Source organism: Malania oleifera, chromosome 10 (genome assembly GCF_029873635.1).
Source record: "Malania oleifera isolate guangnan ecotype guangnan chromosome 10, ASM2987363v1, whole genome shotgun sequence".
Classification (NCBI taxonomy): Eukaryota; Viridiplantae; Streptophyta; class Magnoliopsida; order Santalales; family Ximeniaceae; genus Malania; species Malania oleifera.
The window spans coordinates 92407486-92432926 of record NC_080426.1 but is presented as its reverse complement, the minus strand read 5'-3'; the positions used below and the strand labels follow the sequence as shown (position 1 = coordinate 92432926).

The 25441-nt window shown below is 35.0% G+C and overlaps 1 protein-coding gene across 2 annotated transcripts in view; it reads left to right on the top strand.

Annotated features, from left to right (window-relative positions):
- LOC131165989 (biotin carboxylase 2, chloroplastic) overlaps positions 1-23473 on the top strand; it is a 66574-nt gene extending 43101 nt beyond the window's left edge. For both annotated transcript variants that reach the window (XM_058124192.1, XM_058124193.1), the window contains exons 8-17: positions 5353-5442; positions 10122-10181; positions 18330-18515; positions 18631-18723; positions 18807-18888; positions 19608-19714; positions 20612-20687; positions 21251-21297; positions 21399-21461; positions 23189-23473. In XM_058124192.1, the coding sequence (XP_057980175.1) occupies positions 5353-5442; positions 10122-10181; positions 18330-18515; positions 18631-18723; positions 18807-18888; positions 19608-19714; positions 20612-20687; positions 21251-21297; positions 21399-21461; positions 23189-23245 (861 nt within the window). In that variant the 3' untranslated portion in view covers positions 23246-23473. The remainder of the gene's footprint in view (positions 1-5352; positions 5443-10121; positions 10182-18329; positions 18516-18630; positions 18724-18806; positions 18889-19607; positions 19715-20611; positions 20688-21250; positions 21298-21398; positions 21462-23188) is intronic.
- Positions 23474-25441: the final 1968 nt, after the last annotated feature.

Here is a 25441-nt window from a genome sequence, read left to right as displayed (position 1 = left end):
CACGAACCTACACAACAACAAACAGAAAGGCCCTCTGGCCAATATGACTCATGTGCCCGCTAGTAACATGGTTCAAATGCCCTTTGGCAAACTCATCCCAATGCCCGCTAGCATGGGTCATGATCAAGCTCAAAGGCCCACGGCGAAAGTGCACTCTTGTCAATTTCACAATTGCGGTCTCCAACCACGTTCCCATCGGAACTCAATCATAAGAACATCTTAGGTTTCTAGTGAAGTCCAATGAGCAACATTTGTTGTTCTTGTTCCCTTTGAATCCATACTCCGCTCAATAAACATCACCATTGTGACCAACATAGAGCCACAATTGTGTGGCTCAAGGACTATTTGTCCAGGGTGTTCACAACTCATACTTCCCTATAGATCCAAGAATGTCACCTCTTTGTAAAATTATGAACTTCCCAAGTTTCGTGAAAGACACCCTTGCCAAACTCCTCCAACTATCCACTTCCACCAGATCTAAGAGTATCACCTTCGCTTGTAGAATGAGGACGCCACAAAGTCTCAAAGGATAACTGAAAAGGAAGGTGTACTCCCAAGAGAGAAGGGGGGGTGGGGGGTGAATTGGGATTGTAAAAATTTCTTTATAACCTCTTTTTATTAATTCTTTCTCAATTCTTTTAATTTCAGCAATCACAAGTTCAGTTGAGAATTAATTCAATTATAAGTCTTTATGAATTAGAATACTAAATTTAATACCTTGTAGATTTTCCAAGACTTATTTTAGCACTTTAAATCAACACCCAATAAATCAATTCAATCAACCAAGATTAGCTTTACAATATGGAACAATATATCAATTCCAGCAATGCTTCCAAGATTCAGCTTTTGAATATGACAACCCCCTCAACAAGATAAGCTGGATTTTAATATGAAAAGAAATAAAGAATTCAACCCAGCTTCCAAAACTCAGAATTTAAATAAATTGCTTTCAATATTAATGAGTCTTGGGTGTTAATCAATCAATGTACTCCCTTATGGTTTCCGCAATATGTATTGATCAACCAAAGTACTCCCTTTTGTTCTGCAATTCCCAAAAGCAAATTAATTTTCAGCAATTTGATGTCCAATCCACGCAGTTGATATATGAGCAGAAAATTAAATAAAGTAGGGAAGAGAGTGACCGAGAGTTTACGAGGTTCGGCTATCCTCGCCTACTTCCTCGCCTTAGGCAACACACCTAAGGATTCCACTATACCACTCCTTTACGGGCAGAGCAAACCTTTACAACACTCCTTGAATAGGATAGCGTCCTCCTCTCCAAGCGATACCCCACACTCGGTACAACGATTCAACAATCCTGAACCATCAACAAAACAACAAGAGAATTTGGTGTACAAAGACACTCTCAACAAGAGCTTGATTAGTACAAGTTTAAAGCACAGCTATATACTTCAAATCAAAATATCAAATATAGAGTATTTGAACCTTTAGATATCTATCACCGTAATCTTCTTCCTTTGATTGAAAGAATTAGAATTTGTGTGCAAAGATTGGTGAGAAAATCTCAGCAAGACTCAGTAGAAAACTTCAGCAAGTATGTGAGCAAGAGAGCTTTTGAAGATTGTAAGCAATAAGGCTTGATGGCTGATTTTAATTCTTGGTGTATGAAACCCTTTGTCTTGGGGGGTATTTATAGAGTTTAGAAAGTGTATTTCGTGTTCTGCAAATGAATTGGAGTGTTTCCCAAGTTTTCATAACATTTAGAATTTTAAAAACTCAATTTTGAAAAATTCCCATTATTTTAAAAATTTGAATTTCAAAGGGTCAGTCGACTGGACTCAAGAGGTTAGTTGCCTGGGCTTTAAAAAAAAAAAAGTCAAATTTTAAAGTTAGTGTAGGGTCAGTTGACTGGGCCTTTACTATTTGCCCAATTTTGTTCTGTATAAAGTTCAGTCGACTGGGCCAACAAGGGTCAGTCGCCTGTATAGTTCAAAAAATCTGTTTTTCATTTTGTTTCCAAAATCTTTTGTGTTCTTTTATACTTGTCAAAACACTTCGAGACTCTTGAAAATATTTTCTGTGGTTTTTCAAAATACGGTCTTTGAGTCGATGATTTATCCTAATAAGCTTCAAAGAATCCATATTAAAATCGATTGAAGTACTCACATGAGACTTCTTAAAATTTGAATCTTCTAGTCACTAAGTCTTCATGCATTTGCTTTGCTCTCATCTTCATGTATTTACTTTGCTTTCAATATCTTCATGTATTTGCTTTGACTTCCTTCATAGCTCATTGACTTCATGCTTCAATAGTCTTTTAGCTTCATAAGATCTTCTAGCTTTGATTTCGAGCTTTCAAAGGACTTTGTCAAGCACTTGTTCTTGGACACTTAAGTCCTGAATCATCACTTAATCAAAATATGTTAAGTTCCTTTGTTTTGTTATCATCAAAATAAGATTCTAAGCCTTGTGAGGCCAACAATAACCATCTGAGCTGCAATGCCAACCATTGTAGGACAACTCACAAAGTGTGGCTACAATACCCACCTTAAAAGAACAAGGCGTTCTAAACTTAGTTCCCCTTAATCAACCCTCATCCCTTAACAAGGGTATAGGGCATAATCAAGCAACCTGAGATTCACAAGATAGTGAACTGAAGGCCAACTCTCGCTTTGTTAATCATAATGAGTCACGTGACAAGTGGGGAGTGTGAGACAAGAACCTACTCAAAGATAACTTACTCCTTCCCCCCACTCATTGTCACAAACTGAACTCCCACAATTGAGTTGATGCCAACAATATCAATCTCATTTTCATCCACGTTCGAGAGATCCGCTCTGATACCAATTGTCACAGACATGGAGATCTCAATCTACTCAAAAGTGTCAAGGAGTCACGCTTGTGCGGTGGCAAGACTATACCAAATCCAGCCCAACATACTCATCCTCATCCAAAGAAACACTCAACTGTCTAATCTAGTGGTCAAGTTTCATGGTTCGAACGCCATTGATCCAACTAAGGTCATCACTAAGGAACTTATTCTTGAACAATTAGGGAGATAAACTCACATTCAACTAGTACTGAGGGTATCTCTAATCCCCATAGCAATCAAGGTCTAAGATAACACCACCCAAGTATATATTCGATGACCAAGAAGAGCAAACACCCAAACCTTTAGCCTGAGAGTACTTTGTGATCGCATTCTCAAATGGTTTGTCCACGGGGCTCCCAACCCTATACAGATGCCCAAGACATACCTCAAGGATTCCAAGAGCCCGCCCCTGGGCGTTTCTTAGGGTGCTCACTAAGTACCCAATGTGATATCGGGAGAGGTAGGCTGCTCACTTGGTGTAGCCCCAAAATTCGTGTCTCCGAAGTAGTCCGATTGACATGAGTAACCACCAATGATCTAATGATCATACATTTTAGGTTCAAGGACACGACCATTAGTACTAACCGCCCCAACCACAACATTACAGTGACATACTGGAACCATCTCTATGACAGTCATATGGTCGAATCTAGGTTAACTGATCTTTCCTTCAAGTTAGAATCATATATTAAAACATGTGTCAGGGCTGCAAAACTCTTAGACCCTCACACCATGCTTTTACTCATTAGCGTCCCTACATTTTGTGTTGCTAATTTGAACCTAGTCTCTTGAACTAACTTCATTAATCACCCACGTCTAGAATGATGTGGGAACCCTCACATATTTGATGTCGTAGTCAGGCGCCGACACAACTTGTGGCTTTGGGGCGATGACCTAGCTCACCCTCACCCATTTTTGTTACACTTGGTTGGTATAAATGCAATGTGTAGCTCATAAGGGATGCTGTAGCGAGTAATTTAAGGATTCATATTCAGAGATCTGACAAGTTTTACACTGCTGTCATTTCCAAAAATTATTATAGCTTATAATAGAACCATATTATTGCACTTTATTATTATTATTATTATTTTATTGCTTGAGTATATAATTTTGTTTTGATTTTTTGAGCATACAAATAAATTCCTCAAAAATAATTTGTGCTTTAACAGTTTGAATATGACTATTTAACATAGATAATCCTCCTTACAATGAAGGCATTTTAAGGAAAATTTCAACTTGAGTTTCTATAGGTCCAAGGAAATAATCTTGCTAGCTCACATCATCAATAGTCTTACCACTAGCAGGGCTCAATATCATCTCTAGTATCGCTTACAATTTATCTCATATTCCTTTCAATTAATGGAAATTAGGCAAGTTCATGTAAAAAATTTTCAGGACAAAGCATGGAAAAAAAAGGGAATTATTCACCTTCCAATTATCATTTTTGATATACATGGGACTTGGATGGAATAAAATAAAACATTTAAGGGTTGCTATGAAAAAAAAAAAAAAAACAAATCATTTAAGGGTAAAAGAAAAAATTACATAGCAAACCAAGAAACTTAAGCCTACTTTTTCGCCCCTCTTTTTGGGAGAGCTTCTGCTTTTATTAAAAGCAAAAGCTAGATTTGAGATGTTTGGCAACCAACTTTTCATGTTTTTATAAAGCTAAATTTTAGCATTCTTGTGAAGCTTTAGGCAGGATTTTGAACCTTTTGAAAGGAAAAGCTTAATATTTTTAATGGATTTTCATATTCCATGTGTATCCTTAACTTTTACAAATATTACAAAGTTATCTATTTAAATATTCATGTAAATTTGCAGAATTGTCCATTTTGGTCATTTATAATGTTTCCGTAAGGTTATAACTTGTAACCTTGCCACCCCTCCCCACACCCCTACCTCAGAGGTGTCTCTCCATTTTAGTAGTTCCTGGGAGGGGACAAACATTTTTTTACTGAAACTCAAATAAACTCCTTTCCATCAGCCATGTCGCACACTAGGGGTGGGGGGGAACCTAAGTTGGTTACATATTGATTACTCTCTGACTATGAGGGCATATGGATTAATGGAAAAACATAAAGGGCAGCCTGGTGCACAAAGCTCCCGTGTATGCGGGGTCCGGGAAAGGGGTGGAACAAAAGTGGGAACAAAAGTGGGATACTTTGCTTCTTCCTTAGTCATATAGCATTCTTTTTTCTATGTTAATATGTAGACCATGTAAAATAGTATCTATGGATATGGATAATTTACTTTGTTTTTATAGAACGTTCTTTCCTTTTTCTAGGTTGATATACCACATAAAATAGCATATAAGTTATTTGTATCAACTCCTTTATCATAATGTGCCTAATGATATTTTCCTCTCTTAGCTGACTGTATTTATCTTATTTGGATCCAAAACATTATGTTACAAAGAAATATTTAGTCGTATTTATACGCTACCAAGAATTTTATATTGGCTCTTTAAGGTGAATTTCATATTCAATTGAGTTAGATTTTGCAAATTTGTTTTGCAGCAAGCTAAGAGTGAGGCTGCAGCTGCATTTGGAAATGATGGTGTTTATTTGGAGAAGTACATTCAGAATCCAAGGCATATTGAGTTCCAGGTAAAATGTACCACTAATTCCCTTCAGCAAATTCATGATCATATGAACTTGCTAGGAAGTTGATTTAGGCTAAGTTGTGGCAAGTGTTGGAGGGAACATAATACACGATTGTGCAGCTAGTTACACGATCCAATGGGACTTTTTGGGAATATCTACTACAGAACAGAATATATATATATATATATATATATATTTCATTTTGTGTGCGCAGAAATAGAAGTGTCATTAAACTTTTTTCGTTTTGACCAATGGAGATAATCAAGATGCATTACATGCTTAGGATATTCTTGAACTTTGCTCCCAGGTTGTATCTCTGCGAATCAATTGGATCCCTGTAGAAGGCTAGTCCCTAACAACTCCATGTGTAGCCATGGTTTGAGTTTTAATCTTGTTCATTGTGTTGCTACTTTGTAGGCATCATAGAACTTAAAATAATGTATAATAGATTTGAAAAAATTTGGCAAAATCATGAAGTCTTGGAAACAAAGAATTGGATAAAAAGGAACAAGGTGCTACATTTCTACCTATTTTTCATGGTGTATCTTAGAGCATGGTGTTTTGACCTAAGTTATATATATTAAAAGAAGCTTGGGGCATGTTTGGTATCGTTGCTATTTTCTATTTTTGTTTCTGCACAGTGAAAAAAAATTATAAATACACGTTTGTTTATCTTGCTAGTTTTCTGTTTCTATTGTACTACTAGCAAAAAAACTAAAATCTAGTTTTTAGTGTTTTCACAAGTATTTCTAAAAACCTATTTCTATAAATTTTGATATCTACAAATAAGTATTTTGGATTAAATCATTCATTTTATACAATTTAAAATAAAAATAAAAATAAAAATAAAATGATCATATGAATTTAAATATAATTGAAATAAAATATACATAAATTTTAAAAAATAATAATAAAGCTAATTACAAAATACTTTTTTTTTTCACTATTTTTCAATTGTCATGTCCAATAAAATTTTTATTGTAAAGTAATTTTTTGAAAGCATAACAATTAAGTAAAATAATTAAAATAATTTTTGTTTTTATTATAGTATTTTTTTAATTATAAATTATTTTTTTACTATTTTTCAATTGTCATGTTTAATAAAATTTTTATTGTAAAGTAAAATTTGAAAACATAATTAAGTAAAATAGTTATAATAATTTTTTTTATTATAGTATTTTTTAATGTGCATTATTTTTCAATTTTATTATTTTAATCATATTTTTATAATACTATTTGATTTAAAGACAAAAATGAGCATTTTTTAATTAAGTTGTTAATTTATTTCAATTTTATAAATAGTAACCAAATAGGTTGCTGGTTTTTGGTTTTTAGTTTCTGTTTCTGGTTTTTGGTTTTCCTTTCCTGTTATTTTTGACAGTGATACCCAATGGCCCCTTAACTTTGAAGGAAGGCCCCTCTCTCACAGGCTCACAGCGCCCCCAAGTAGGTCTTCATCTAGGTGGATATCTTATTCTTCTATTTGTACATTCTTTCCTCTTTAATGAAATAACTATTCTTTTCCTTAAAAAAATTATTTCTCCATAGAAATAGTAATGGGCCTGCATTTTTGATTAGTCATCTTATTGCATTTTGTAACAATATGCTTTTTGCATTGAAATATGTTTTCTGCCTGTGGAGGGGGATGTGTTTGCTGGGTTCAATGTGGACAGATTATATTGGATAGGAAAAGCTCATCTTATCTAAAGCCTTTTCAAAGTCGAATCTTGAAGTAAAAACAGCAGTATACTTTGGGGTGTTTTAATACTCAAACATTTCTTGTCTTCCAAGTGTCCCCTTTATTTTGTCTCTTTGGTGGTGTGGAGCTGTGGCTGAGAGATTAGAGAAGATGAGAAGATGTGATATTTCTTATGGTTGGATACTTTTGATGGTAGGAGGGATAATTTGAGAGGTTGGGATGTGGTTAGTATGCCTAAGTCGATGGGGACTGGTTGGTTTGGGTCTTGAAACTTTGTGCCAAAACTTCTTTTACAAACTCCCTCTTGCACAAGATTATGATGAGTAAGTATGTTCTTCATTGTAACGGTGCGGTGCAGGGGTATTGATGCTACACATGCGAGTCCTAGGAAGTTTACTTTCAGGTTTGACATTCTTTTCTTTCCATTAACTTGGTATAAAGTTGGAGAAAGTTCTTTCATCTATTTCTAGGAAGCCACTTGCATTGGCAATGACCGTTTTTCTACATCTTTCCCTTTTCTTTTATCATCTTTTTCCTGTATGGCAAAGAGTTTTTTTCTCATGGGATTTTCATTTTTTTTGGAATCTCAATGAGAGGATATTGATGAATTTGCTAAGTTGATGGATTTTTTCTTCTCATTCTTTTGGTCATCATCTTAGACGCAATGTTAGAATTTGGAAAGGATCACTCTGGTAATTTCCTTGTAAGTCCCTTCTGTATATAACTGTTGAGAAATCCTCTTATCTTTCTGTTGAAAAAAGCAATTTGGAAGGTAAAAGTACGTCATACAATTAAGGCATTCACCTGAACTTTGGTTTTCAGCAGAAATAATGTAATTTCTTGCTGCAAATGATGTTTAACAAGGTACTCTATCTGTGAATTTGTGTGGTGAGTTTTTTTTTCTTGTAGATGGGTGATCATTTATTGTTCACCGCCAAATGGCCATGCAGTTCTTGTGTAAGTTTTTTGCTTTTGTGAGGATATGTGGTGACCTCAGTAAATGTGGGTGAATTTATCAGACTGGAGATTTTGGGTTTTGGAAAGAGAAAGCAAGGGGGAGGGATGGTGACAATGTGCTTGATTGTTGTTCCTTGGGTTCTAAGGAAGTAAGGATATCCTTAGAAGCAGTAAGATCAAGTTGTGCAATATTATTTGCTTTGGGAAAGTGTTTTCCCAGCCTTCTTTTGGGCTTTAGCTTTTGGTGCCTTTTGGGGGTTTTATTTGAATGATCTACGAAGGGATGGGAGTGGGTGGCTCTTTTGTAATTTTTTTCCTTTTTTGTTGGACAACATCATGTTCTCCCTTTTGAGTATACTCTTGTTCTTTCTAAACAAATTTCTTTTTCTTCAAAACAAAAATTTTCAGGTGCAATAACCTTTATCTGCTGCAGGTGCTGCAAGTATTTAAATAAAAAATGGTTGACTCATTCATGAGTGTTCAAGCTAAAATTGGAAAATGTTGATATGATTTTCTTACTAACAGTGAATTGACTAGCTAGGCTTTTAGGAAACTGTCTTTTGACATCATGGGTTATGTGAATGATGCATCATGATTTATTGAGCCATTGTAAGGAGCTGTGGATCTCTTATAAAAGTTTCATGGTGTTGGCTCACAACTTAGCAGCTTAAGCTTTTAGGTAAGGTGTTTGTCTAACATGGTATTAGACCTTTAACACATGCTATAGATGCTGATAGGTTCATGGTCCCAGATTCCAATATTCTGAAAGGAGCTCAAGGGAGTGGGTGAATCAAGAAAATAGGTGTCTTGACTACAATGCTGTTGAAGTGATGCAGAAAGCAGACATCCTGAGATAATCCATTGAGAGAAGAGCAAACCTAGTTCAAATTATATGTGTGTGAACGTGTGCGTGTGTGCATATGAGGTTGAATTCTATGCTATGAAGTTGAATTCTATGCAATAAATGCAATCTTTAAGTCAACTTCTTTTAACGTAAATAAGCATTGTGAAAAACTTGTGAATGTATATACAACCGTATGTCGTTACGTATGTACACACACAGAAACACACATGCACTCACCAAATAAATGTGGGTAAACTAGAAGAGTGTGTATAAAAAGCGAGAATTCTGTATATTAAAATATATTTCATATTTTGATATGTATATCTAATACATTTTAAAACTTATATATGTTAACAGATTTGTTTCTTAAGAATATGTTAAACAAACCCGTGCATAGCACCGGACTTTAGCTAGTTTGTAATGCTAGGTAGCTTTATGTTAAGTAAGTAGGCTTTGAGAAAAATAGAGTGGAAGTAGTTGTTCTATAATTCCATTTTGTTTTTTCTTACAGAAATGAAGCGCAAGCCTCGAATCAATGGTAAGGGTGTTATATCCAAATCTGATTCAAATCATGGAAACAGTATCTCCAAGATGGAGCCTTGTGCATGGGTGTTGCATTTTAGCTGCCTGAGGTTGTTAGAGTTGACTTGGTTGAGTTCTTAGCAAAGTGGACTCTAAATATGCAATGGCCACTGGTAGATTGTTACAGGGAAAAAAGGCATTAGAAAAGACCTTCGCATTGGTTGTTTATTTTATTTTATTTTTAAAATATGAATGAAAACAAAAACTCAATGTCGAATATTCTAGACTTTGATGAAGTAGTTGCATCATAGCAACAATTTGAAAGGAAATATTTGCTGAGTTGACAAGACTTGGTTAAATTCTGAGTCTGCTTAGCTGGTTTGATTTAGAAAATTAGAATTTAAATAGGCAGTAAGAGCACTCAACAATTTTTGAGGCAGGAAGCTAAATCCTGTATCACCCATCTTGTTTTGTTCATTTTATCTTTTTGTATGTTACTATCTCAGAAAAAATATCACGTCAAATCAAGTTGTTTTGAGTTGTTAAGTGGTGTGAAATGTACCGAATAAGTAGATGGGAAATTATTAATGGTGTTGATTTCTTTACAAATGTATTGATTTGTTCACTTATGCCATCTTTCTCGCTCACATGGTTCTGCAGGTTCTTGCAGATAAGTTTGGTAATGTTGTTCACTTTGGAGAGCGCGATTGCAGCATTCAGGTATTAAAATGCCTTCATTCCTCCTCCTTTCATTTTTTTTTTCCCCGTCTTAAGGCTTGTCAACTAATTCTGGAGAACTTGGTGAACTTAGTCTGATAATATAGCTTGCTCATTCTGGAATTTCTAAATGTCAAACCTGAATCTTCCTTGACTGAATAAGACTGTGAAGCTGGTGAATTCTTGGCTTTGCCATCTTGAACTTAGGAACCAAAGGAAATCACAGCAAATGCCTTTCTGAAATTGGTTATTATTATCTTGTTGTCAAGTGTTGCAATGACAAATGGCTCAATAGGTTTTTGGCTTTATTTGAATAGTATGTGAATCTAGTGCATTCTTCATTATCTTTGGCAGCATGAACTAGAGAACAAAAGAACTAGTATCACATGACACGTATTAGACAATTGAACTAATTATTATAATGTTATTTTTTTTAATTGTTGATGGCACAAACACTTTAGTGGGCTTTTCTCTTTAAAAGAGTGGCTTTTGGCTACTTCCCAAGTCAGGGAATCTGGAAACTTATTCTGAACATATTTCAAAATTAAGCCAAAATTTTATAGCCCCTATGACTTGTTTGAGAACTTTGTTGTCTCAAGTGCAAAACTTGCTAGTTTGTGCAAAAGAAATTTTGATGAAGTTTCACTCATTCAATGTTCAAAATGGGCTTCCAAAATCTATCTTTTATCCAACCTCCTTGAGCTTTAAGCTCTAATTTGCTTTGTGTAAACTATACTCCAGTAAGTTGCTCACTATTTAGTAACTACTAGAAAACCAATCATTGCTTTAGTCATCTATATGCTCGATTCACATGCTCCTTATTGGACTACGCAACCAATGGCATTAAATAGATGCCTATCCTAGGCCCTAACCATTCCACTGCTTTAAGCAGCTTTGAAGTAGGATTAACACTGAACTATGTGGAATGTTTTTGAAAGGGGGATGATGGGACTAGAAAGTGCTGCTTTTTTTACTCTCCTTCCACTAAAAAATCAAATTTTATGGTTTTTAGTTGTTTTGCAAACTATCGCTACAATATTTTAATATCCAAAATTCACATTTGTTTAAAAAATCGTTCTATTTTCCAATTTGTACTGATCCATTCGTTCGGAGAACTATTTACTTCATTCATTTTTATACACACACATATTAAAATTACATGAAAATGGCCATGTGAATTTCAAGTATCATTAAAATAAAATATCCATACAATTTCAAATCATTTGAAAAAATTAATGAGTCGTTCAGAAAATATTTTTACCATTCTTCAGTTGTCATGTATAATAGGATTGTTCTTAGGTCACTAAAAAATGAGCTTTGAAATATAATAATTAAGTAAAAAAATTATAGTTAATTTCAATTTTTTATTATTATCTTTTTAAAATTGTATTCTTTTGTATTTTCATTATTTTAGTCATATATTTTTAATTTTTATTTGATTGAAGGACAAAAATGAACATTTGTTCAATTAGGTTTTAAATTTTTATAGTTTTGGGAATATTAACCAAACAAGTTGCTGGATTTTAGTTTTCGTTTCCATAATTTTTTATAAACAACCCCTTAGTGTTTGACAATGGTGTACAATTTGATTTGAAGACTTTCTGTGATGATTTCTTGGAAAAGCTATCCACTTTTGTAGTGACATGGCGAAAATGGATGGTCCAAAAAAATTATTCTGTTGAGTTTTTAGTGTACATATTTAAATAATTCATGTAGATATCTAGATAAGATAAAGTTGGATCTGTTTATGTTTTTGGTTCAGGTATTTCAATACATTTGAGATGTACAAAATGGATGCAATTACAAAAATTATTTCTGTTATTTATAAATGCAATTACCTTTATAAATTATCCATACAGGTCCAAATTGAGTTCAATATGGGTTGCAAAAAGGGGTTTTGATTGACTTCTCCACATAGGAAAAGGAAAAGGAAAAAAAGAAGAAATCAACCAAACTGCATTTTCCTCACTATACTTCACAAAGCTGGAATAAAAGGATCTTAATTAAATCATTCTAGCAATTCAAGTGCAGCGCATTGCATGCCTCCACTAGTGAACCTCTCCTCTCTATCGCTGCTTATCTAAGCTTAGCCTTGTAAATTGTAGAACAAAAAACTGGAATTTCTCAAAGAGTTTCAAGGATGATGAAAAATGACATTTTTGGTCCAAAAGCTTTACTGCATGCAAGGTAGCAGATTTAAGATTTGGCTGAGATACTCATGATTTTGAAAAAAGATCTAAACAAAAAAGCTTTGTGGGAGTTGATGAGGAGAAAATTTTAATAAAAAATGATGTGCAGATCTTCCATACTAGCACTTGACTTTTTTGCCAACTGTTAAAATAAGCTAATCACTTGTTGCCTATCCCCAAAGGAAAAAGCTACTCAATAAATTTTTATCTGAGAGATTTATGTGAACAACACTGATTCATGGAAGCTAGGGTCTTCTGAATTTTCTTGAAAGATTTTTCTGATTCGTGATGCAAAATAAAAACAAAGAGACTTGACTTTGAAGGATGTGAATGCATAATCCCCATAACCATTAATGTTAATTGACCAACAAAATGTCAGGTATTTATGTGAATTTGGCAAGGAAATATATTGGTAAAATTAACAGTTTCATTTTCATATTTATGGTAAGTTAGGCATAACTCCTGTAGAATATAAGATAAGAGAGGGATGACTTAGATGGTTTGGGCACCTGCAATGTAGGCCACACAGTGCGTTAGTGAGGAAGAGTGAGTAATTGTGAGGGGCAATAGAAGGGTTAAGGGTTGACCGGAAATAACTTGAAATGAGATAGCAAGGATTGTCAACGGAACAGCAAACAGAAAGGCAAAAGATTTCTTTCCTTACTTCAGCCCTCATTTATTTCCTTATATTTCAATTCATTATTTTGTACAGTTAGCATATATTTAGTTTACATATATAGGGTTTGACAGATTATAGTTTACTTGTATAGGGCTGGAATCATGCTAGACCTTATTTACTTTCCATGTATAGCATTCTTGTAAAGTCTATATATCATATATAGAACTCAAGGCCAATTCATTCGGTCATTTACAAAATATTTGACATGGTATTAGAGCCAGCTGACTGCTAGGTTTTTTTTCACCTTCGATTTTTTTGTCTTCTTGGTTTCGTGGCTGTTGGGGGTTTTGTTTTCTATTCTGGAATTTTTTCTCAGTTCTTTCGGTACTTCTGTAGTTGTGTGGCTGTCGGCACAGCATGTTTCTGGGTTGCCATTTTATCCTCTAGTTTATGTCCTTGTGACTTTCTGCAAGCAGGCACAGCAGGTTTCTGGTTTGCCACTTATTTCTCCAGTTTCTGTTGCTGTTTGTGACTCTCGGCAAGCTGGCTTGTGACTTTTGGCAAGCAGGCACCGCAGGTTTCTGGTTTGCCACTTATTTCTCCAGTTTCTGTTGCTGTTTGTGACTCTCGGCAAGCAGGCAACAGCTTTTTGTTGCTGTTTCTGGCACTTATCTTCTCGGCACAGCAGTTTTTTGGTTCAAGATTTAAGTTTTAGTGCAGTTTTTTGGTTCAAGATTTAATTTTTAGTGCAGGGAGGTTGTTGGTTTTTCTTTGTACCTGCGTTGTTTATTTTGGGCTTCTAGATTTTCTGGTGGTCTGTTTCTTTCGGAAAAATCTGTTCTTCTTTGGGGCTTCTCGATTTTCTCCATTATTTAGCATGGACTCCGCACCCGTGTGTGCCAAGTTTATGGGCAACAATTATTATACATGGGTTTTTCAGTTTGAACTTTTCCTGAAGGGAAAAGATCATATTGATGGCATGGATTGTGCACCCAATCCAGATAAATCAAAGGAGTCTGTAGCTTGTCCTTCATGGGCTGTGCTTGATGCTCGGATTATGTCTTGGCTTCTTGGCTCGGTTGAGTCACATATTGTCCCCAACTTGCGACCTTATCTCACCGCTCAATCCATGTGGACTTATTTAAAAACAGTATATCATCAAGATAACGGTGTTCGTCGTTTTCAATTAGAGCATGTGATTGCCATGTTTCAACATGACAATCGTTCCATCTAAGACTATTATTCGGGGTTTCTGACTCTTTGGAACGAATATTTTGATCTGGTTACTGCGGATGTTCCTGTGGTTTCTCTTCCCATTATTCAACGTCTTCACGAGACTAGTCGTCATGATCAGTTTCTTATGAAGCTCCGCCCTGAGTATTAATCTGTTCGCTCGTCTCTGCTAAATCGCTCTCATGTTCCTTCTATGGATGTTTGTTTTGATGAGTTACTTCGTGAAGAACAACAGTTTAGTACTCAAGTTATTTTGGCACAATCTCATGGTAGTTTCGGGTCTGTCACTGTGGCTTATGCTGCTCAACGATGAGGACCGCCTGCGCATTCTAGAACTTTGCAGTGTTTTTGCTGCAAAGAATTTGGACATATCACTGCTAATTGTTCCAAGAAATTCTGCTCTTATTGCAAAAAGGGTCACATTATCAAAGAATGTCGTATCCGCCCGTAGAATCGTCAGGCCCAAGCATTCCAGACTTCTGTTAGTGTACCCCCCCACAGTGACGTTTGCTGCTCTTGGCTATTCTTCAGGTGACTTCTCTGTTCCTCCACCTCTTCCAATGAATTATTGCACACTTGAAATGGTGCAACATATGCTAATTTCGGCATTATTAGCAATGGGGCTCTAAGGTAACAATTCTACTAATCTCAGGTATGTGGACTCGGGTGCCTCGAATCACATGACAAATAATCCCACTACCTTGTGTCATGTTCGTCCCTACACTGGTCAATCTGCTATTTAGACTTCCAATGGCAGTTCTTTGCCAATAGCTGTTGTCGGAGATGCATCTTCTATGTTCACTAATGTGTTTCTTGTTCCTCAGCTTTCCACGAATCTTATTTCTATTGGTCAATTAGTTGATAACAATTGTGCTGTTAATTTTTTTTGTAATGGTTGTGTTGTGCAGGACCAGGTAACGGGGGAGCCGATCGCGAAGGGCCCTAAAGCGGGCACTTGTTTCCGCTACTTTTGCCTGTTCCAGCATGTTCTACAATTTCTTCTATTGAGTCTTTTGCTTGTAATAATGTTTCATATCTTAGTATGATGTGGCATTGTCGTTTAAGTCATCCCAATACTTAGATCTTATCAATACATCTTATCTCATGTATTGAACTCTAGTTTACTTGGTAATAAAGAACGTTCTTCTTTATCTCTTGAGTGTGCCTCTTACAAACTTGGTAAAAGAAAAACTCTTCCCTTCCCTTTGCATGCTAGTAGAGCTTCTCAGTGTTTTGAGTTTATCCATAGTGATATTTGGGGACCTTCCCCAGTTAGTTCACATGAAAAATTTAAATACTATGTGACTTTAATTGATGATCATAGTAGATTTACTTGGGTCTACTTTCTTCGCTCTAAATCTGAGGCTGAGTTTTTAGCATATGTTGACAATCAATTTTCTACTTCTATTAAGACATTACGCACAGATTCTGGTAGTGAATATGTGTCTACTGAGTTTCAGACATTTTTGGCTTCTAAAGGCATTATTCATCAACATTCATGTCCTATTACTCCTCAACAGAATGGAGTAGCCAAACGGAAAAATCATCATCTCCTAGATGTGGTTCGTACTCTATTGCTAGAATCCTCTGTTCCATCCTTGTTTTGGGTTGAGGCTCTGAAAACTGCTACTTGATTAATCGTTTACCTTGTCAAGTCCTACTCATGGAGTCTCCCTATTTTTGTTTATTTGCTAAGCAACCTAGTTACGATAACCTCCGTACCTTTGGTTGTGTATGTTTTGTTGATTTACCTCCTTATGAGTGACGTAAATTATCTACTCAATCTGTTCGATGTGCATACAATGTGTGTCAAAAGGGATTTGTTTGCTATGATCCTACATTACATTGTACATGCATTTCTAGGAATGTTATTTTCTTTGAAAATCAACATTTCATTCCTTTGTCCTCTGTACCCTCCTCTCTTTACTATGATTCTCCCCTCCTTTGAGGAGCAGTTCTTAGATCCTCATCCAGTCAATTCTCGTTTTAAACCAGGTATTGTGTATACGTGGTGCCCCCCGTCCACAGTCTCTTCCAGTAGCTCATCTGATATCTGATCCTACCATGCTCCAGATTTAGTTAGCTGTAGCACCTCCAAAGCCTTTGTTACGTTGCTCTTCTTCGTCTGTACCCCCAGATAGGTATGGGTTTCCCTTTTCAAGTTGTGGTAACTTTGTTTCAGCTCTTACTGTTGCATTGTCCAATTTAGATATTCCCACTTCGTACTCACACGCTGCCAAGCATGATTGTTGGCGACAAGCTATGCAGGAAGAAATTGCCGCTCTAGAGGCCAATCACACCTCGGACATTGAGCCTTGTCCTCCCACCATTGTCCCTCTGGGTTGTAAATGGGTTTACTCAATCAAGGTCCGATCTGATCGAAGTCTGGATCGTTACAAATCTTGCCTTGTTGCACTTGGGAATAATCAGGAATATGGTGTCAATTATGAAGAGACTTTTGCACCTGTGGCTAAGATGACTACTGTACATATGATTCTGGCTATTGCTGCTTTCAGTGAGTGGCCACTACATCAGATGGATATCAAGAATGCTTTTCTTCACGGGGATCTTAAAGAGTGTATTTATATGAAGCCACCCCTGGGATTGTTTCCCTTTCTGACTTCACATGTGTGTAAGCTTTGCCGTTCTCTTTATGGTCTCAAACAAGCTCTGAGGGTCTAGTTTGATAAATTCCACACCACTTTATTACAATTTTCATTCAAGTAGAGCAAGTATGACACTTCATTGTTTTTTAGGAAATCAAACATGGGTATTGTTGTTCTTTTGGTTTATGTTGATGATATTGTGATTTCTGGTTCCGATTCTGTTTTACTTGCTTAGCTCAAGACTCATCTCTCAGAGTCCTTTCATATGAAAGATCTTGGGTCTCTCACATATTTTCTTGGTCATGAGGTGAATCGTAGTCCCTCAGGTATTTCACTCAATCAACATAAGTATGCTAGTGACTTGGTGGCCACAGCTGGCCTTCAGAAGGGTACTTTTGTTGATACTCCCATGGAATTAAATGTCAAGCTTCGCAAAGAGGAGGGTGATTTACTTGCTGATCCCAATTTATATCGGAAGTTGGTGGGTAGTCTTTTCTATTTCACCATTACTGGACCATACATTTCTTTTGCTGTACAGCAAGTCAGCTAGTTTCTTCAGACTCCTCGTCATCTTCGTTTGGCTGCTGTCCCTAGGGTCATATGCCATGTTCAGGACACTTCTACTTGTGGTTTATTCTTCCCTGCAGACAATTCTACTCGCCTTGCTGCTTATAGCGGTGCTGATTGGGCTGGTTGTGCGGATACACGTCGCTCCATCACTGGTTGGTGTGTGTTCTTAGGTGATGATTGATCTCTTGGAAGAGTAAGAAGCAAGATAGAGTTTCTAAGTCATCGACGGAATCTGAAAACCGGGCGATGTCTCTTGCTTGTTTTTAAATTATTTGGCTCCGAGGCTTGCTTGTTGAGCTAGATTTTTTTGAGACCAATCCTACACCTCTACATGCCGATAATACGAGGGGGGCTGTCAACGCAACAGCAAACGGCAAAGCAAAAGATTTCTTTCCTTACTTCAGCCCACATTTCTTTCCTTATATTTCAAGTCATTATTTTGTACAGTTAGCATATATTTAGTTTACATGTATAGGGTTTGACAGATTATAGTTTACTTGTATGGGGCTAGAATCATGATAAACCTTATTTACTTTCCATGTATAGCATTCTTGTAAAGTCTATATATAATATACAGAACTCAAGGCCAATTCATTTGGCCATTCACAAAATATTTGACAAGGATTTAATACACCTGAATTTATCGAAGAAGGTTGTCCATGATCACATAAATTGGTGGAAAATGATTCATGTAGCCGATCCGACCTAGTGAGACTTAAGGCTTGGTTTGTTGTTGTTGTTGTTGTTGTAGTCCTCTTTTTTGGCAAAATAGATCCAATGGGATTTTTGTAAATATTTTCCTCACAAAATCATTATACATGCTTACGTACATGCAACGTGCATACATATTCTTTTTCTTTTGGTCCATTTACAGGCTCACTGTACCAGGCTGAACATACATGCATACATATTATTTAATTATTTTTTTTTACAGAGAAGAAACCAGAAGCTGCTTGAAGAAGCACCATCTCCTGCATTGACTCCAGAGTTGCGGAAAGCCATGGGTGATGCAGCTGTTGCTGCTGCGGCATCAATTGGTTACATTGGTGTTGGAACGGTTGAGTTCCTTTTGGATGAAAGAGGTTCCTTTTACTTCATGGAAATGAACACTCGAATTCAGGTAAGAGAGGAAGAATTCGTTTTTATTTTTATATAATGGTCTTCTAACATATATATTGCGGGGATTTTTAATTATAAAATGTGGTGAAATTTGTTTCTCTTCTCCAAAATTTCAGGTTGAGCATCCAGTGACAGAGATGATTTCTTCTGTTGACTTGATCGAAGAACAAATCCGTGTAGCTATGGGAGAAAAACTACGCTACAAACAGGTATTAAAAAGGGATATGTAATGTATTTCTTATTATCATAAAATAGAATTTATTCAAATCCATTGCTATGTTTTTTATCACAGGAAGATATTGTTCTTAGGGGCCACTCAATTGAATGTCGTATCAATGCTGAAGATGCTTTTAAAGGGTTCAGACCTGGGCCAGGTATTTATCATCTCAGTGCTTCTGCTGGATACAAACGCACATAAATAGATATTTTTAATTCATATCTAGTGCCAGTTCCCTGGTTACTCCTCATGATGCGCCACCTTCTGATGCACATGACTGTTGCTGTCTTTTCACTTGGAAAGAGAAGTATGTTGCTTCCATCTGTACAAGTGTAGGACCAATCACTAAGGCCTTTGTACTAATTGCATGTGCTAGATTTTATGTTTTGTTAGTTTCTTTAATAATAACTAGACTACTTTAGTAAAATTATTGTTCTTCATTATATAGATATTGTGCTTTCTTCCATATGTTTTCTTGTTAGTATTCTTCCCCACTAGTTTGTCCCATCATGATGAGCCACATTCCACATCCAGATATAGATGTTTTATAGAAAGAAAAAACATCCAGATACAGATGGATGCTGCTCTCTTTGCTATTAAGGATACGCAAGTATGGGTTGCTTCCATTTGTATGAGAGTGGAACCAACCCTGAGGAGATGAGGGTGTTGAAGGCATTTAAATTAATTGCATGTGCTAGCTTTTTCTCTTCTGTCAGTTTCATTATATATTCTGAAATAATAACTTGATTAATAATACTGCTATTTTTGTTCTTAATTTGAAATCTTACCAATTGTTGCTGAATCATTGTTTGTGTGTGTGTATGTGACTCTAAAGCTTCTTGAGAAACTAATTTTCTTATTATATCTGGACATCAGGGAGAATAACGGCATACTTGCCATCTGGAGGCCCATTTGTGAGAATGGATAGCCATGTTTATCCTGATTATGTTGTTCCTCCAAGCTACGACTCTTTACTTGGAAAGGTTTGTCAAATTTTTTTACCTGTGTTCATGCTTTTGCAAGTGTGATGCATAATATATATCTGGTGTAGGTAGGTGCATTTGGATTGCTGAATAGTTGCTTGCGTGCAAGTTAACATGTGTAGTTGCATTAGTTTGTAGGTGTGTGTGATCATTTGTTCTATTATATATGTACATTGCACCGCTGAAGATCTGTATTGATGTGCCATTGTGCTATCATATATACATGCATGCTTGTGCCATTTCTGCAGACTTATATGCACAGGTTACTGCTTCATCATCCTGGAGGCCTGTATATTTTTAACTCAAATTGATTTCTACGTGCTTAGGCTTGTGATGAACAGTTGTTAGATAGTGTATGAAACTTGTTAAGTTTCTCACGAGGGCTTGGGTAAAGTTGAAAATTGGCTGAGAAAGTAACGTGGAATCCTTGTACGACAATGTGAGTGCTTTGTGGACAGCCAAGGCTATAAAATCTACTCCAGCATACTTCATGAGACTTGTTTAAGCAATAAACAAAATATTCTTTTTTTTAAGTGAAAATTAATTAATTCTGTTTACAAGTTTGCATCCAATATGCTAGTGAGCAGACAAGTAGTTATAATCAATAGATAAAAACCATAAATTGCATATGAGGATTCATAAAATGAGAAGGAACAAGTAAGCCAATTGTGTTATAGCTGTTATCTTGCAGAAATAAGGTCGCACACACAAAATTCTTACTAGTTATTTCTATGACGCTACATCAAATATTTCCTATATATGTTGACATGCATCAAGAAATTTCTCTCTATGCATGGCTACCATACTTCCTGCTACTGCTTGGAAAATTTTCTTTTTTGGCTTTGACTATAGAGATTTCCCCTAACAAGGATGGAAATTTGGTATCCCTTGTTTTAGCTTATTGTATGGGCTCCAACAAGAGAGAAGGCAATTGAGCGCATGAAGAGGGCTCTTGATGACACTATTATTATAGGTAAGTGTATGTTATACTTTGACAGCACAAACTATTGGGACCATTTTCAATGTTGCTTGACTCATATGTTGCTATGATGTTTCAATCCTTTTGAAGGAGCATTGGGTGCTTGCTTTTGTTTATACCCCCGCCCCTCCCACCAGCATTTCTATTTGCAGCTCTCCCACCCCCATCCAAGAAAAAAAAAGAAATGAATGAAAATGAAAAAAGGGTCCATGTGTTGAGGATCCATTTTGTAGAGTTACTGTTACCACCGTCACTGCTTTATTCTAGCTAACTAGCTTGCAAATTGCAACTCTTGTTGTAATGTACCCATTTGCGGTTTAGTCTCACTGGCGGATTGCCTCTGGAATTTGCTTCTCTTCAGTTCTTGCAGCCAATCATTATGACCAAAGATGCATGTTGGAGGGCGAGTGAACTACTTTTATGTTGATAGTTAACCCTCCACACACATCAATCTTCAAAACTTGGGAATTATGTTGTTTTTGAAAATATTAAGTACTTTTAAATTTGTTTTCTTTGTGCTTTCAAACTTTAAAGTTAATTATTTCTTCTTTTGGCAGGAGTACCTACAACCATTGAATACCATAAGCTTATCCTCGATGTTGAGGTATAAGCTTTAGCTCTCATCTATGTATATGATTTTGCATTCTTACTTAAGTTATTGGATAGATATAATTTTGATTGATGTCTCTTGCCTTTGTATCACAGGACTTCAGAAATGGCAAGGTTGATACTGCCTTTATCCCAAAGCATGAGCAAGAGTTGGCACCGGTAAGAAGTTAAAATGACCTAGATATGATTTTCTACCTGTTACTTATATAAAAATAAATAAAGATAGAAAGTTCCAGAATACTAGTTTTGTTTTATTTTAGAGAGATTAACTGTCACTATATATTCATTAAGAAGAATAATGGAAAATATAGAAAAGAGGGGAAATTTGGATATCACTTTTATGGAGAAGGCTTATGGTAGGAGACCTAGGTAAGAGGTTACTAAGTATATGCTCATTGGGGTGATGAATAGTGTTGGAATTATCCTTTGGAGGGGGGAAACAAGGGGATTTTCTAATTCACGGGTATGGATCAATGATTTTCTTTGAGTCCTTATTTATTTTAGTTCTGGGTTGACATACTTGATATATCCATGATGAGGGGTTCCGTTGTGCATGTTGTTATGGAGGGTATTGTCTTAATGAAACTGGAGGAGGAATAGGATCTAGGTTAGAATTATGAAGAGAGACTTTAGAACCTATGGGATTCATGATAAATAGAAGAAAGACAAAATGAATGAAATTATATTTTGATAAATCTAGAAGGGATAAGATCTCTTTGAAATGACAGGGTTGGTGTTGTTGGCTCTAGGAGGAAAGAAGTACCCCTGAAATGTGAGCATTGCATTCCAACCAAATGCACCAAATCGTTGCAAACAATGCACCTTCTATTCTTTCCCTTTACCAAAAGTTCTAAAGTAAAGGGGAGACCGATATCCAAGGAAGAAACAAGCCCACTTTTCCCAAAAGCAGCGAAGAACTTATTTGAGAATAGCAGTAATGCAAAAACATCCGAGAAGCTGTAGATAAGTCCACTTCTAGAAAACCTTAGCCTACAAACAGATATACCCTAGAAAGATAGCCCAAGCTTGGTCGTTGCCTTATTGTGCAGAATGGCGGAAAGGATTCATATAGCTGGCCCAATCTGGTGGAACTTAAAAGGTTGGTTATGATTGTTATTGTACTAGAGAACTTCAGATTAATTTATAATTAAGATAAAATTGGGAATTCAGTTGAAAAGATTACTCTCTCAATATGCCCTTAAAACCTTTCTTACATTCCTTGCCTGGCGCAGGTCCTATTGCCTGCAAGATGTCACTTACCTTTCTTTTGAGGTCTACTTTCCCTCCCCACCAAAGCTTCTAGTAGGTGCCCTAACTAAAGTAGGAAACCAACTCAAAGCACGGATAGGTTGGATTTTCTTCATTAGTAGATTTGTCTTTTCTTGTGCTATTGGGCTAGTTTGGAATTTGAAAACATTAAGGCTCTATTTGGAACTTGGAGTTGTTTGGAACTTTGAAAAATATTGGGGAAAGGAAAATAGGAAGGATTATATATTTTTTATACTTGGTTATCAAGGAAAGTAATAAAGAAAATTAAAAAAAAAAATCAGAACAATCAATATAACTTTGATTGTGTAAAAATTTGGCTTTATTTATATATGGGCTTGATCTCCTTTGAGGTTTGGGAAAAAAACAATCGATCTTTCTTGAGATTTCAAATATCCCAAGATCTTGCCTGGGATTTCTGACCTTTGATTTTTGGGGCATGCTCAAAAGGTGAATCTTTTTTTTATGAAATAAAAGGAGAAGTTTGTGTCCGTTTTTGCAAACATTAGAAAATTCTTAAAACCGAGGTCTCTAGAATCTTTTAAACTTGAAGAAAAGATCAGCATCTTACCTTTATTTATTTATTTTGAATTGCTTCTAATATGAACATTTGCTGACAGCCTCAAAACATGGTGCCAGCCAACCCTGTCAAAGAACTGGCAAAAACAGCTGCTTAGCGGGAGCACTTCTGTTAGCAATCGCAATAGTTCCATTTTATTATATTTTTTGTTCCCCCAACCCCCTTCTTTTTTATTATGAGATTAATTAGATATTTAGATTATGTTCATCCCCCCCCCCCCCCCCCTTTTTCTTTTTTATATTTATTTTTTCCCCCAATTTGATGCAGAATGTTGGGCAGGAACATTTTTCTTAATTATTATCATGAGTAGGGAATGATTTTTTTAGTGAGTTGAGTTGGGTTGAATTTGCGACTCAGTAGTTTAGACTCGGCTTGTTAATCCATCTACTTGGTTCAGATAAGTAGCATAAAATTAAACGAGCTTAAACATATAGGGAGATCGCCTAATGTGGGGCTGACTGTGCGGGTAATAATAGCTTAGCTTTTTTAAAAAAAAAAACCACATAAAAATAATATTATTCTGGAAAAAATAATATATATTTCAATTTTTTAGCTTTCAAAAATTATAGAAATTTCATAAATATATCAGCTTATTTTGAAGTTTTCAAGATTTCAGAAAATCAAAAAAAAAAGAAGATTTTTTCAGTTGCACAAAGTAATATTTAATTTTAAAATTTTAAAACAACTATGAAAAAACATTGAATTTGATTGAATAAATGAGAAATATTCACTGCCTTATTGAACATTGAATTTGTATTCGATTGGATTTAGATTAATTTTAATATAATTTTATATTATACTTTTCTAAAATTCAGTAAAAATTCAAATTCAAGGTCTTTCTGAACAGAGTAAAAGGCATTGATTTATCTTGAGTTTGAAAAAAAGATGTGAACATCTCTTCTCATATTTATCTTAATGTTTTATTTGTAGGACAGTTATATCCTCCAAAAAAGATTTAAATATTTTGTAAAATATAAGGAAGGGTTTTTTTTTTTTTTTTTTTTTAACTAAAAGAGAATTTTAAAATATTTAGGGAGGTTTTGAGATTTTTAAAATTTCAAAAAAAAAAATATTTTTTTTTCTTGTCATTAAACTGTAAAGGAGGTCAGGACCATTTATTCTAAATAAAACAATATCGACAAGTAAATGAAAGATGAATTATTATCTCACAGCTAAACGTGAGGTGAGATTAAACTTGGAGTAGAAAAAGTGAATATGCGCAGAAAATTATGGGAGAGAATTTCGGAGTGCAAAATATTGTTTCACTTCCACTTACCATACTTGATCAATTTTTTTTCCTTCAGCGACTAACTGCAAATTCAAGTAAATTCATTTTTATTTGAAGACACAAATCATAATATTATTTAAACTCAATGATTATTCATGTATCATTTGAATCACCTAAGATAATTTTTATTATATGTATTAAAATTAATCATTAATGCATTAACTAAAGTGTTGGATGCATATTCTATATTTAATGATAAGTGATTTGTTCATTTTAATTTGTGTTTATGTTTCTTTTTTTTTTTTTCCCTCTTAAGAAAAAAAATTTAATGCTTAAATTTGAGATCCCCGATCCAAGTCATAAGAAAGATGGGAAGCTGTATGAAGTAAGAGATGTGTTATACTTTGTTGTATGACTTAGGATTAGTGTGAGCATCAATTATGATAATAATGGATTATTATAATTATATTCTTTTGATTTAAATTTGTAGCATATTTATTAATAGTTTTCATTATTTTTAAAATTATTTTAATGAAAAATTATAAACTAGTGACCACCAATATATCACATGGGAAAATACTCATGGAAGTTAAAAAAAAATCTATTATTGAGCTATTATGTGACAATATAAATGAATACAAAAGATTATTAGAAATACAATATTTTAAAATACATATGCGAATATAATATGTTATTATGTAGTAAATGTCCATAGCAAATTTTTACGGGTTGAGGACATTTTCTATTTAAGTTGATATTTTTAACAAAATTTTTAACATATTTGTATTTGTATTTTTTTTAAATAAAAACTCTGTAGTTATTTAATTTATAAGGTACATTTTGCTGAATTTGAAAGTTAGAATATTTAATAATTAATTTACAACTGTTTTCTCTATAAGAAGGATAAAATTTAATTCCTTGTTGAAACGTTAACCTTTATTAGAATACTTTTTGTTTTTGTTTCTCGTGTCTATAAGTCATGAGCTTACTTTATTGAAATAATATTTAATTTACTCGAATTATGAGCAAAATTAAATAATTTTAATTCCTAGTTGTACCAACAGT